The sequence below is a fragment of the Pelobates fuscus genome, chromosome 5, assembly GCF_036172605.1.
Source record: "Pelobates fuscus isolate aPelFus1 chromosome 5, aPelFus1.pri, whole genome shotgun sequence".
Classification (NCBI taxonomy): Eukaryota; Metazoa; Chordata; class Amphibia; order Anura; family Pelobatidae; genus Pelobates; species Pelobates fuscus.
The window spans coordinates 344,881,432-344,896,712 of record NC_086321.1 but is presented as its reverse complement, the minus strand read 5'-3'; the positions used below and the strand labels follow the sequence as shown (position 1 = coordinate 344,896,712).

General features: G+C 41.5%; 1 protein-coding gene across 1 annotated transcript in view; it reads right to left on the bottom strand.

The window, feature by feature from the left end:
* Nucleotides 1-1,654: 1,654 nt before the first annotated feature.
* UBXN8 (UBX domain protein 8) overlaps nucleotides 1,655-15,281 on the bottom strand; it is a 44,290-nt gene continuing 30,663 nt past the window's right edge. Inside the window, exons 5-8 of the mRNA XM_063455828.1 lie at nucleotides 14,141-14,290; nucleotides 13,885-13,926; nucleotides 5,635-5,709; nucleotides 1,655-2,161 (exon numbers count right to left, since the gene is read on the bottom strand). Of these exons, the coding sequence (XP_063311898.1) occupies nucleotides 1,997-2,161; nucleotides 5,635-5,709; nucleotides 13,885-13,926; nucleotides 14,141-14,290 (432 nt within the window). The 3' untranslated portion in view covers nucleotides 1,655-1,996. The remainder of the gene's footprint in view (nucleotides 2,162-5,634; nucleotides 5,710-13,884; nucleotides 13,927-14,140; nucleotides 14,291-15,281) is intronic.

Sequence of the window (15,281 nt, the reverse complement as noted above, 5' to 3'; positions counted from 1 at the left end):
GTTCAGGTAATTGCCTAAACAGGGTATCTCTCCTCACAAGCAGAAGTGTGCACTGAGAAATGGACCACTAATGCCTCGTTTCCACTGAGCGGATTGGTTCGGGTCGGTACAGTTTGGAAGGTTTAGAATGGACCAGCCCATTCTGGTGAGCGTTTCCACTGCAAGTCAGACCTTTCAGGGCCATGCCGGGTTTAGAAAAAATGCTCTCTCTGTCCACCAATCAATGGATTGTATAGTAGTTCTGCCCTAACCGAACCGTTCCATTTTCTATGGCCCTACATCTGAAGCAGGACCCTGAATGGATTGGTACGGTTCACTTATATGGACCACTTTTATAATGGAAACACCCAAAATAGCGAACCGAACCGATACGCTCAGTGGAAACGAGGCATATGTCCAATATTTTCCACGACTGCATCATATGTATGACTGCCATAAATTGTTCAGCTGTGAGAGAGACCAAATCAAAATCCTCCAATTTGATCGAATAATCGCTAAGGTTTTTATGATCCTTGTTGTTCCTCTTCTTTTGCAGCTTTAAAGAACCTGACTATTCGTAAGGGAAACCAATTAGCTTTTTTTTTTTTTTGTGCACAGCTATTTTTTTTTTTTTTCTGTAGTATTTCCAGTGTGTCACATGAAATCACATGCTCTTGCAGTGATCAGGTTCACAGACGCATATTTGGAATCCCAAAAATAAACATTCCAAGCCAGATAATACCAAAAATAGCATTACCAGCTGCAGATTCCCAGATAGGATTTGGAGAAATTGCATTGGGGGGCGGTGGGGGAAATCTTTAGTGCACAGCATTAACGTCCCTGCTTCCTTGGGCAAGCTCAACAATTTTTTATGTCTTCATGCATTCATCTACATAGTGAGTTAAACGTTAGGGGAATTCTCCATTTAAACCATCTATGCAAATTCTACGGCATTAATTAGATTTGGGCTTTGTTGATCTGTCAATTGAAGCAAAATAAAGACTAATTGATCTTTATTTTTGTGTTTTTTTAAACTGGGGCCTAAATAGTTAAAGGGACACTATAGTTACCATAAAAACTACACCTTATTGTACTTGTTCTGGTGAGTAGAATCATCCCCTGCGGACTCCTCACACCCCCCTCCAAACAGTTTTTTCAGAGAAAAAGCAGTGTTTATATTACAGCCTAGGGGATACTTCTTCTGGCCATTCCCCAGATGGCTACTAGAGGTGCTTCCTGGGGCAGTGCTGCAGTGCCGTTCAGTGTCTCTACCCTCTGCAAGGAGACGTTGAACTTTCCTCAGAGATGCACTGATTCAATGTATATTTGAGGAGAGCTGATTGGCCAGGGCAGCAGACCCATGCAGGGCTGGAAATAAGGTACGTTTTAACCCTTCCTAAGGGGGCAAGTCACCTCAATTTTAGTTTTAACATTATAGGGGCAGGAATACATGTTTATGTTCCCTTAAGGTAGGAAATATACCTAGCTTATGTGTTTTTTTGTTTTTGTTTTTTTTTTATTCTAGTCTCCCCTATTCTACCCAAAGTTTTGCTAATGTAGTCATGAGTTCTTCACTATCAACTATTTAGTTAATAAAACCATGACGAAGGATACAGAATACATCCTTCAGGGCATAATGGAATATATATTAATAAAGCATCCATATAGCCGGACCTCATGTTGTGAATTGTTCCAGGTTTATTTTAACGTCTGTTCTGCATAAAATACACATCATACATTAATGTGCTGGAACATTCTAAAAACATGTCCTTGTGTTGGTACAAATAATTGGCAGACATCAATTATCTACAGCTGGTGTTTGCATACAAGTCCTATTGCACATCCCAACAACGGCAATAAATAATTTTCCCAGTTGAAAAGCTCCCAGTCTTCCATCATGTAATTAATCAGAACTTTCAGTCATTGAAGAAAAAAAAAAAGAAATCAAAGTGCTTTCAGTTTTGTGGCTGCTGGCTTAAACCATAGGATATTTGACTCAGTCTTCACTGATCCAGAATTATGGTTGATGGATTTGTTCCACATTTAATAGTGTGTCCTTTACAATGCCGATGCTTTCAATTGATAATTCAGTGTTAAGTTCTATGTGACATCTTGGAGAAGAGGAGTAGAGGGTATAAAGAACAGGGTGGTACCCAAGTTTTGTCATCCAATCCAATAACACCTACAAAAACAAAAACATCTGCTGATAAATTGAAAAACACGAGAGAAAAAAAAAGAACCGATACACCCAATATTTTTATGACACAGAATAAACCATTACTTGCTTATTGCAAATCATTAGGTCATTTTTAAAATTAAAGGCAGTCTTTGCAGCGTTACTACTACAGTGAGCTGGAACAGTTTGGAATTATATCAAACCACTTCGCTGGTTTAATGAAAACTGGGACTTTTTCTGGTGCCTGTGGCTTAGTTAAGCTGGAATTCTGCAATTGTCTGTCCAAATTTGAAAAGCAATAAGCTGAGAGCATTGGAAGTGGGTAAGCACTGTGCTCTCCATAGATCACTGCTGTAGGAGCTGAGGATCAGCAGAGGAACCAAAGTCGTATGGAGTGGGAGAGTACATGAAGTTATGGAAACCAAGACATGTCCATATGAACAATGAAACGACATGATAAAGGTGGAAATATTTAAATAATGGGTGATAATTCTTGACAACCACGTGGATGAGTGTTTCATTTATTTGTAATGCACAGTTCTTATTTTAACTATGGAAAGAGCAGCATGGTCAGTAGATTATATTGCAACCTAGGTTAGGAAAGACTCAAGTCCATTGAGTTCAACTTTGAAACATGTCTTTTTATGCTGTCAATCCAAAAGAAAACAAAATTCACAATGCCTTAGAAAAGAATTGCATCTTAAATCACTTCCCAATCTTTACCCGAATGATTCTTGAACATACAATATACATTACAAGCTTCCTCTGATAGCTTGGGTGACATCTCAGAATGTCCCAGTAATTAAAAGAGAACCCATCCACAATAACATATGCCTGAGTTGCGGATCAGTTCTATGTCTAGGAATAAAGATTGGCCTTTCTACAAGACCATGAGTGCAGATACATATTTTTGCTACATTGCATTTAAAGGCCAATATCTAGCACCCAGCACAAAAAAAAATTTTTTGGGCAAGTGTGCAAGATATATTGTTATACTATTTATATAATTTATTTCATTTCGCCATCAGGCATAAGGTCATAACTTCTGGGGAGGAACTGTGGAACCGGTTCATAAATTTTCTTGGCTCATTTTAAATCAGCCTTACATTTGGCCCATGCCTATACACTTGTAGGACAATTTGTATATGCACACTCGTGGTCTTACTATTAGGTTTGTCCCAAGTACATATACGCACACTAAAGGCAAGTCAGCATGAACACAGCTGTTACAATTAAATACGTATCGGCAGTAGACACCCGATTCTTACCCTCTTATAACAATTTTAGTTACGTCATTTGAATATATTGCTTACACGGAAATTTATGACTGCTATTAATGAAATATAGGCATGATTCCTAAAAAAATGGAGTTGGAATAGCATTAAAGCGGCACTATAGTCACCAAAACTAAATTTACCTTAAAGAAGCCGTCTTGGTGTATAAATCAGGCACCTGCAGTCTTACGGTTCAACTCTCTGCCGTTTGGGAGTTTAATCCCTTTGTTTATGCAGCCTCAGGCACACCTCCCTGCATGTGACCTACACCACCTTCCTAAACACTTCCTGTAAAAAGTCATCTAATGTTTACACTTCCTTCATTGCAAATTCTGTTTAATTCTGAATGTCTTATCTCCTGCTATGTTAATAGCTTGCAAGACCCTGCAGGGGTATCCTGTGTGTGATCCAAGTTCAATTTACAGAGCAGGAGATAAAAACTTTTAAAATAAGTAACGTGATTCAAAAGTGAAACCATTTTGTTCTCATGCAGGCTGTCAGTCACAACTAGGGGAGGTGTGTCTAGGGCTGCATGAACAGAAACAAAAGTGATTTAACTCTTAATGGCAGAGACTTGAGCAGTGAAACTAAAGAGTCATGATCTGTACAGCAAAACGGCTTCATTAAGCTAAAGTTGTTTTGGTGACTATATAGTGTCCCTTTAAGGCTAATTTCGTTACGTGCATAAGGCAATCAGAACTGGTATACCTTTACTGTTTAGTTACTTGTTAGTCATATATGTAAGGGTATTCTTATCATTTAGGTCCTTTACACTTACCTCTCCTTCATACGAATAATTACGAGCAGACATATTTTCGCATTAGGAACGTTATTCTCCTTATTTCACTATATCACTCCCAGCCTGATACACGTTACAACGCATTTATTGCATCCATAGGTATTCCATATTACGCTCCTTACGCAACTTTTGTGATGTTCTAAATACAATACAAGACACGTGGGTTCCCTGACTTACTCATCACAGACGTTACCATACCCACAACTAGGGACAGTGGAACTGTATTTAAGGAATAAGAGGTAAATTGCCCATCGGCCCAAATCATAGCTAAAATCATTATCTGTCCCTCCAGGGTCCTCAATTTTGATATGCTCATCAACCCTCAAGGTTGTTCATTATTTTAAGGCCACTTTGCCTATTTCTAGGTCTTCCTGATGATGACACTACAGTCGCACTTAATCTTCAAGCCCGGGCTGTTTAAGCGATGTGCCACAGGTTTTATTAATTGTTGTGGCATTCCATATATATGTGTGTACCTATCCGCATTACAAAAATAAAGAATTATATAAAAAAAAAAAAAAAAACTAATTGTTACGGTAAGACCTTCTTCCCTCTTCCCAGGCAGACCAGTCTTAGTCAGATGATCGAATGCGGCAGACATTCTGGCTTTGCTGCTCCATTTGATGACATGTGGTTTAGAGACATGTGGCCCCTCGGAGACCATAAATCTACGGTATCTACCATATATTTCATTAAACCTCATCTCTCTTTGAGGTTACCACATAGAAGCAGATACCAAAACTTAGGGAAACTTATGGCAAGGACAATCAATCGAATGCTACTCAGACAGGACAGTATGGGAAATCATCAAAGGCCCTCATCTTCAATAATACGAGGATGATTAGGTAATTATCCTGGCTAGCATCTATCATCTGTTTATCTTGTTTGTGTTCACAACTCAGCAGCAGACACCCTGTCCCGCGCCCATTTTTAGGACTTCTTTAAGCTCCACCAGACTACCAGGGAACATCCATCCAAACCTACTTCAAGAATAATTTACGTTGTAACAGGGTGAAATGAAATTAAAACCCTATCATTTTTTAAATTTTTTTTTGTCAAAACCATTATAAAACACCTCGTGAAAAAATATGGCTCTCCATAACACCCATAATCTCCCCCCACCATAAATTCCTCATTATTAGCTGAAATTTCACAATATCTATACATCTATACCAAAGTAAGTTGAGGATGGCTGAGTCCAGCACTCTAGCCTATCACTGCCATCCCACTGCTCTTAAACAGTTTTATATAAAACAACAGTGAACAAAGACTACATTGAGTGATATACAGGGCAATTCACAACATTTTGAATTGTAGCAATTTAAAATCCTGACTGGAAAAGTCAGGCTAATAGGAAAATTCAATTAAAACAAATCTGAACTAAAAAAACGTCCGAGTGTACTTACATGGGAACTGCAGATTTTGTAAAACCTTCTTTTAAAAACACGCCCACTGGGACACCTCAATGCCACCGTCACTACCTGAGTACAAATAAAACAAAGTTGGTTGGTTACACTGTAGAGGCTATCTGTACAATTACTACTTTGGCTGATCTGCATCAAAAGTAGGTATAAAAAGTCCAGGTATAAATTTGAAAATGATAAGGTCCTGTACACACAACAAGTAACCTTGGCTAACATACAGCTGGTACAATGAATGAACTACGGGCTTCCACCAGCATATTTGTGTTGGGTTAACTAAAGTGAGAATTAAGTGAATTCAAAATTTTAGGTCAAAAAAGCAGAACTGAAAACTAAGCTGAACTTGAGAAAGAGAGGTTCTCCCGAAAGCTTGTGATTGCTAAATTCTGTTAGTCCAAAAAAAAGTTTTTACAACATACGAATTTAATCTGTTTCTTTCATTGAGAAGTCATCAGGGTACACAAAGGAGACAACAACAAAACACTGTAAAAACACACAATATTATGAACTTTTTTTTTCCTTTTTATGTTAACACTGACCATGCCAGGCCTGGAAAAATATGGTAAAGCTAATGAGAAACAGACTACAATATTTCTAGTGGTACGGCTCATAAAATCAGAGAGGGCGCCCCCTACTGTATGCATAAAAATAAAAATGAAAGCTAATCAAAATAGTCAAAAAGGTTATGGTGGGGGGAAAAATGTGATTGAAACCCCCTTCCACCTGATGCCTGTGGATAGTTAATACAATATTAAACAAAAATCTGCACACCAGTCAAGCCATAAGACTTGCTTTTCCTACAGAAATCACATATTTGCAGTGATTTTACTACCGCAAAGGATTCTGGGTGGGCATATGCAAATTAGTTTTTTTTTTTCAATGTCTTAATTTTTATTGACATTTTCAGTATCATCAGCATATAAGGGTAACATAAACAGGGATACAGAAGGAAAAAGGGGGGAAGGGGAACAGCCTTTTTGTAGATCCAGTCCAGGTGCTTGATACGCAGATCAAGTGTACAGGGGTACGCGTGCACAGTCACAATTAATAATAGACGAACAACATGAGATGTAGGTACAGTGCTCATCATATATTGAACATTTACAAGAGATCATACAGACATACCAATACCTCATTTTATACAGTAAATCATATCCAATGGTGAGATAGACATCAACACATCTGGGATAGATATTTACTTACTCTGGGGAGCTTAGTGGCTAGCATGTAGTAACGGGTTTTCGGATGGTTCCTTTTGGGCTCTGAACTGGGCCCATCTGTGCCAGCGTGTTGTGTATGTATGTTCCCTATTCTCAAGACGACTAGCCATTTGTTCATATCTACTTGTCGTGTCAATGCGAGTAATGACTTCAGTTAAGCTAGGGCTTTGTGGTGATTTCCACCTATGTGCTATTGCTATCTTTGCCGCTAGGAGGCAATGGGTAAGTATGTGCAGTTCCTCCTTCTCTAGGGAGTGGGGGAGAAGATGTAGGAGATAGCTTTCTGGGGTCTTGGGTACTATGATGCTTAGCTTCTTTGCTAGAAACGTTTCCAACTCTCCCCAAAACTTCACTATATTCGGACATGACCAGAACACATGTAAAAGCGTGCCTGCGGCACTGTGGCATCTCCAACATAAGGGGGAGGTACCTGGGTATATATGTGCTAAGCGCGATGGTACTAGATACCACCTCATTAGTAATTTACAGTACGCTTCCATGTGGGCAATGCTACGTGTGGCTCTTTTAACCTGACTCAATGTTTTTTTCCATGAGTCCTGTTCTACCCGTAAGTTCAGGTCTTTCTCCCAGGCCTTCATGTAGGAGGGAGTTTCTTTGTCCCCTGCGGACATGAGGGAGTTATAGCACAGGGAAAGAGTCCTGGCGCCTTTTAAGGTACCTTGGCATTTGAGGACAAGTTGTGGCTTTTGTGCCTTTCTGTCCTTGTGTAATTTGTGGTTTTGTAGGATGTTTTTTATGCGGAGATATGTAAATAGTTCCCTAGAGGGGAGATTGAAGGACTGTAGCTGTGGGTATGGTATTATGCCCTCTGTATTGATCAGGGTACCGACCTGGTGGATACCATGCCTTGTCCACAGATCAAGGTTCAAGTCTGGCGTGTGGAGTGTGAGTATCTTTAGTGGCGCTACATACAGAAGGTCTTTACTAATGTTTAATTGGATCAGCGCCTGATTCCATATACGGAGTAGATTTGCTGTCGGGGGTAGCATGTTGGTGGTTAGCAGTTTATGGTCTGGGCGTGCCCACAGTGCATCCTCCACCGTTCCCCTCGGCATACAGGCATTTTCCAATGCCAACCAGATGGGAGATGTTTTACTTTCCAGGACTGCTATGCCCTGTGCCATGATTGCTGCTTTGTAGTATAACTGTATATTGGGTATACCAAGGCCTCCTTCTGAGAAGGGCCTCCATGTCAATTTTTGTGTAACTCGGGGGGGTTTCCGTTTCCAAATGTGTGCGTTTATAGTAGATTGGAGTTTCTTTAGTATCGTGTTTGGGACCGCTATGGGGAGAGTGCGAAAGAGGTATAGAATGTGTGGGAGGATCATCATTTTAATTGTGTTTATACGGCCTAGCCATTATGTTCCTCTATCATCCCATTGTTTGAGTTGGAGGTCTAATTTTTGCAAGAGGGGTAAATGGTTTGCTTTAGTAACTAGGGTGTGTGAGGTAGGCAACTGGATGCCCAGGTATGAGATTGAAGATTTACGCCAATCGAAGGGATATTTGGATTGGAGGAGTTGCAGCATGTGGTGTGGCACACGAATCGCTAGGGCCTGTTACTTTTTCGCGTTGTTTTTGTAGTATGATACTCTACCATATCTATCTAGTAACTCTAGGAGATGGGGGAGGGAGTGAGATGGGTCTGTAAGAAAAAGCAGAACGTCATCTGCAAATAGTGCAATTTTCATCGGCCCTAAGGGTGTGTGAATCCCTTTGATGTCGTTCAATTGTTTTATGTGTTTGACTAGCGGTTCCAGACAGAGTATGAAAATCAGTGGGGAGAGAGGGCAGCCTTGTCTTGTGCCGTTGGTAATTAAAAACGGTCTGGAGAGAAACCCTGTGTTGTATACTTTGGCCGAGGGATTTGAGTATAGAGCCAGTATGCTATGTTGAAATGGTGTAGGTATCTCCAGTTTGGTCATCACTGCTGACATGTATCCCCAATGTAGGCGATCGAACGCTTTCTCAGCGTCGAGTGCCAGCAGTATGCCTTTTTGTTGAGTAGTTTGTGCCCAATGGATCAAGTTTAGAAAGTGGCGTGTGTTATCTCCTGGTTGGCGAGAAGGGACAAACCCTGCTTGTTCCGGGGAAACCAGATCTAGTAGCATTGGTTTGATGCGTGATGCTAAGAGCTTTGCATATAATTTGGTGTCAGCATTTAATAATGAGATCGGTCTCAGGTTAGCGCATTCTGTGGGGGGTTTCCCTGGCTTCGGCAGAGTTATGACATGAGCTAGGAGCATTTCGGTCGGGATAGTCCCTGTGTCTTTGATGTGATTAAATAAGTTGGTAAGATGCGGTGTGAGGTGTGCGGCCAACTTAATATAGAAGGAGTTAGGGAAGCCGTCTGGCCCTGGTGCTTTGTGTGTGGGGAGTGTTTTGATGGTTTGGAGAATTTCATCCTCTGTGAATGGTGCTAGCAGGGAGGATTTTTGTGCGTCTGTCAGGGTGGGAAGGTCTACCGAGCTGAGGAAATCTAGGATTTCAGCGCTGGAGGGCTGGTGAGTGTCCTTCGCATTTTGTAGATTGTAGAGCGAATCGTAGTAGGAGGCCAATTCTTCCACTATATCATGTGGATTATAGAGTTTTTCGTGAGTGGATGATGTCATGTACGGGAGTTTGGATTGCAGGTTACGTGCCTTCAAGCGTCGTGCCAGCAATTTGCCAGCCTTGTTGCCCTGCATGTAGTGAGTTAAGTTTAGTTTGCGCATGCGTTGTTCCATAGTGTGTAGGGATAATGTATGTAACTCTGATTTTATTTTGTTTGTCAAGGCGGTCAATTTTTTAGAGGGATTGTGTTTGTTTTGGGTCTCAATTTGTGTTAGCTCCTCTAACAGGCGCTCCCTTTTTTGGTTCCCTTTCCTTTTGCGGTTCGCCCCTGCTTGTATGAGAAGGCCCCTCAATACGGCTTTAAGAGCCAGCCATCGTGTCGAGATGGACGTCCCATCGTTAGTATGGTCCTTATAAAATAGCTGAATAGCATTGGTCAGTTTGTTTGTTAATGTCGCTTCATTTAGTAGGGAGTCATTTAGCCTCCATGTACTTCTGCCCCTTGCTGGATATAGGGTTTTGAACGTTGTGATAACGGGGGCATGGTCAGACCATGTTCTGTTACCAATTTCGACATTTGTTACGTTTTGTAGCGTTATTGTGTCTACCAGGCACATATCAATGCGTGAATATGCGTGGTGTACGTGTGAGAAGTATGTGTAGTCCTTCCCGCTGGGGAAGAGGTTACGCCAAGTGTCATAGAGGTTGTGCGTGTGGAGAAGTGCTGACAGTTTACGACTAAGCTGCATGGCTTGGTGTGAAGGCTGTTTATTCTGGGTCCTCTGAATGTCCAGTTTGGGGTCTAAGGTGCAATTAAAGTCCCCACAAATGATGGTGTGGCCTTGCCTAAGGCTAGCCACTTTGTTGAGTGCCGTGTGCAGGAAGGGGGTTTGGGCCTCGTTAGGAGCATATAGAGAAGCTATTGTTACCATAATGCCATTTACTGTACCCACCAGTATTAGTAATCGGCCTTGTGTATCTTGGTATATCTCAGACTGTTGAAAGACCCAATCTTGGTGAAATAATATAGAGACGCCCCTAGACTTGTGGGGTGAGAGTGCATGGTATGTTTGTGGGTAACAGGGGGGTCTGAAGGTTGGAGGGTTCCTTATGCAGAGGTGGGTTTCCTGTAAGCAGACGATAGCTGCTTTAGAGTTGTGTATTTCTCTCAACGCGGAATGTCTCTTGAACGGGCTGTTCAAGCCATTTACGTTCATAGAGAGGCATTTGAATTGGTATGCCATTACGGGGGAGATGGGGGGTCAATATTTTGGTTATATTGCCGTGAGGCATGGGATGCTGCATGGTAAGACCAGCATTGTCCTTGGGGTCGGGTGAGAGCATTGTGATGACAAAAATGATCTTTTATCATGGATCTAGACAGTATTGGTGTACCGTGAAGGTAAAGCAAACATAGGCTCGGGGGGGGGGGGGGGTGAAAGGAGGGAAACAACGTGGGAAAACATAACCAAAAATACAAAGAAAATATAAACCAAACTCTCTGCTGCGAGAGTTTAACCATGGGTGGGCTGGAAGTCGAACATGCTCGCTTCCAGTAACCATCCTGTTGTGGGAACGTGTGGAGCTGGCTCGCTCCAAAGCCGTAGCAGTTTAAGTAAATAAAATTACAGCACATGTGAAAGCTAAGAGGAGGTAACAAGGCGTCAGTATGGGTAGCCTGTGGATAAGTTCTGTATTTCGGCACCAGGCTTTTAGGAGTGTTATTTTGGCCGCCTACCTTATATCAAAGGGAGAAGTTGTAGGCGTACCTACTATCTTCTGCGTGGAACTGTTAATCTGTGACGTGTACATAATAATTAAATAATTTTTTATTTATTTATATATATATATTTATTTTTTGTTTTTTTTGTTAATTGTTTTTTGTTTTTTTTTCTTTTATCAACTATAATTGGATGTAGCGCTGTGTATGTTGACCCATTTAGTTGTAGTTTTAAGCCTAGTAGTAGTTGAACACATTTGAGCATTGGCCCCTTAAGATCGGATAACTGGTGCGTCTGTGCTTATTGTGCTGGGCATACATTTGAAGATCTGGGGTTTAGAATTACATTGATTAAACATGCCTTTGGCATCGTGGTGTACCAGTAGGATCTAAGGGGTGTGCTACTGAGTGGGGTCGGTGGTGTATTTGTTCACGGGCAGTATAGGGTGTCATATGTACCGCCTGTGTACCGGTGGGCGGGGGGGTTGGCAGTTTGCCCGCTCGTAAGTTACACCATTATGCTAATAAACAGTAGTATATACCTGGGCACGGGAATTATAGTGGAAATTACTTCTATGAACTATATAAACAAAAAAAAAACACAGTGAATACATCACAGATACTGATACCAGTTCAGCAGGTCGCCATTCGTTAAGTAGCGGCAAGAGTCATTTGAGCAGTCCTTAAGATTGGTGCCTTGTGTCGGGCTAACGCTGGTTCTGGCCCACCATTGTCCATTCTGGTCGGATACGTTGTGGAGATAATTCTGTAGGGTTGTCTGGACTCCGAGGATCCCAAAGGCCCCAGCCTTTCAGGACGGACAGTCCTTGGTCTGGATCTGCCAGTACGTGTTGCTTGCCATTGCGCCACACCAGGAGTTTAGTCGGGAATCCCCATTTGTACGCCACTTTGTGGTTTCGTAGGGTCTTGGTGATCGTGGAGAAATCTCGTCTGCGTGCCATTGTTAGGGCCGAGAGATCAGCATACAGTTGAATCTCGCCATAAGGTGGAGGTAAGGTTTTCGCTGCTCTCGCCGCCTGGAGAAGAGCTTCTTTAGATTTGTAGTGGTGAAACCTTGCGATCACATCTCGTGGTGTGTCAGGTGTGAGACGCGGGGGCCTTGGTAGTCGGTGTATTCTGTCTAGCTCCCACGCCATGCCGGTTATCGTTGGCACTAACTCTGCGCACATGGCAGTGACATAGTTGTAGAGCTGATCAGTGGCGACTGATTCCGCTATCCCCCGAAATCTCACGTTGTTTCTACGTGATCTATCTTCTATGTCTGCCAGTTTTTGCCATAATCTTGCATTGTCAGCTTCTAAAGATTGAATTTTATCTGCTGCAACGTTATGGGCCGAGCAGAGCTCATCGGTTTTTTGCTCCAGGTGGTCTGTCCGGTCTCCTAACTCCGCTAATTCTTGATGGATGCTGGAGACTGCGGTAGTGAAATCTTCCTTGATAGTGGATCGTAGATCCTGCAGCATTGTTTTTAGGTAGAGTTTGGTGACATGTCCCTCCAATTCAGGGTCAGAGAGCTGGTCCGAGCTTGTCCCATGATCAGAAGCTGGGTTGGCGGGAACCGTCTCTGCGCCATCTTGGGACGGCTTGTGCCTGTCTTTCTTCGGCGGTCTAGTCGGATCAGTTAGCTTTGTCTGCTTTGAGGGGGACATTTTCGTGGAAGGAATATGCTCCCCGCTATATTTCCTCTATTTGTTGCTTTTCCAGTCGTGTTTTGTGCAATTAGGGCAGCTTTACGGCTCAATGTGGAGAGGAGCTCTCACTCCATGCGTCCGTTCAAACCGGAAGTCGGACACGCCCCCCCATATGCAAATTAGTTTAACAAAGAATCCCATTTTTGCCTCATTCCATTTTAAACATGGATTAAAATCTTATCTAATCTTTGTTGTACACAAGTAATCAACAAAAAAATATAATAAAATATTTTTCTTTCAGTAACATTTATGTTTATTATATGAACTAAATTGTGAATTAAGAAACATTTTTTTGATGATTATTTTTAACTGAAATGTTTAAACATCAGAACAACTAAATATAGTGATATAAAGGGATATGCTTTTAAAATAGTATTTGAAATCAGTATTGCGTCAGCTTAATTGATTAAACAGAACATAATTATGTAGCACTGCATAGATAGCACCAAGCTACTTAAAGTATCACTATAGTGTCAGGAAAACAAACTAGTTTTCCTGACACTATATAACCCTTAGGTCCCCCCTCCCTTGGCGCTGAAGGGGTTAAAACTCACTTTAATCCAGCGCCGGGCTCCCTCGGCGCTGGTGACCTCTCCTCCCACTCCGAAGTCAGCTCCCGAGTGGAGTGGAATGCGCAGCCAGAGCTGCGCGCGCATTAAAAACGCCCATAGGAAAGCATTTCTCAATGCTTTCCTATGGACGTTCTGCTTGCTCAATGCGATGTTCGCATTCAGCGTCGCAGAAGCGCCTCTAGCAGCTGTCAGGAAGACAGCCACTAGAGGCTGGATTAACCCTGCTATGTAAACACGGCTATGTTTACATCTGAAGGGTTAAAACCTGGGGGACCTGGGGGAGCTGAAGTGGTCTGGGTGACTATAGTGTCCCTTTAAGATTTAAAACATTCAACTTCATAGTATGCCGGGGGGAAAAAGTTACTTCATAGTATGTAAAAAAAAAAAAGTAACTTCATAATATGTCAAACACAAAAAATAAAGGATAAATTACTTACTCCCTCTTCCAGTTCGTTAGGTTCTTCAGGCAGAGTAATGACCTGTCAATAGTTCAATTATTGAGATTTTAGATAAAGAGATATTCAGATTTAGATAGTCACATAGATGATCTAACCATTTGCATGTCCAAATACATAGCCATATGATGTTCATTACTTCTGGTTTTTCAAGAAATAAACAAAGAATATACCAAAATATGGATCCAAACTCATCCAACATATTGATAATAGCAGCTTGAAATGAAACATGAAATACCTTCTTTGGTTTCGGCTTTTCGGGTTTTGGGACGTGCATTTTCACATGCTCTGGGAGTTTTCTTTTCCTTAAGGCTTCTTTATTTGGCGTTTTTGCAATACTGCCGTCTCCATCACTATCGATGTTCATCGCATCGTCCTCTTCGTCTGCCTGGATACAAAAAAATATCTTTAAGACCTGATAGTTCTCATTTATTCCGAGTTCTTTGTTGTGTGTATGTAGAATTTTTTGTTTTTTAAAAAGTGTCTATTGAGGGGGAAAAAAATTTTTTGTGGACACATCAAAATATGAATGTCTCCACCCCAAGACAGCATTATTTTACAACATAACACATGCCTAACCATCAAGGATCATGTATATTACGTGATATTTTTTCTTCTTAGCATGTTAGACTGCTCTTTGTGGTTGTTATCCTTGATGTAGCCCCTCTCCCTTAATAATACACTGGTAGAGAAGTGGATAGTTTCGCTGTTTCACTCCCCAGCTCCAATTCCAGAATATAATTAAAGGAACCATAACCAAGCACCATAACCACTACAGCATAGCTCTAAGCCAATGAACCCTGCATTGCAAGTCTTGGACCAGGACAGCTAATTAAAGTTCCTGCTAAGGAGCTCCTGGCTCTCCATCATCAGTAGTTGAGGTGGGAATCAGCACCCGGTGACCCCTGGTAAGAAGTCAAACCGTTCTAAAACTTAAAATAAGGGGGGACCTTGGCAGTCCTGCACCATAGCCACTACAGCTCTCTTATGCTTGGAGTGTTCCTTTAACAGAAAAGGAACAGAATTAATAATAGTTGCTATTTTGATGTGACGTGTATGTCCTGGGGTTTGCCACTGACAAGAAACCTTATACTGCACAGTTTCACATCATGCATTATAGTTTGTAGTAGATCAAAACTATTCTATTAGGAGATAAGCTGAATTAAAGGGTCGCTCCGGGACCCAAAACAACATTAGCTTGCTGAAAAATGTATCCTTTTTTTCATTTTGCAAAAAGTGCAGATTTCAATACAAATTGGCACTTTGATAAATTAACCCGATTACACCCCCTTGGCTTTCAAGCAGACAAGAGATAATGTTACTTCCTGGTTTCATTAGCTCAATACAGCTGACCTCCAGAGGTAGCAATTGCCCAGAGC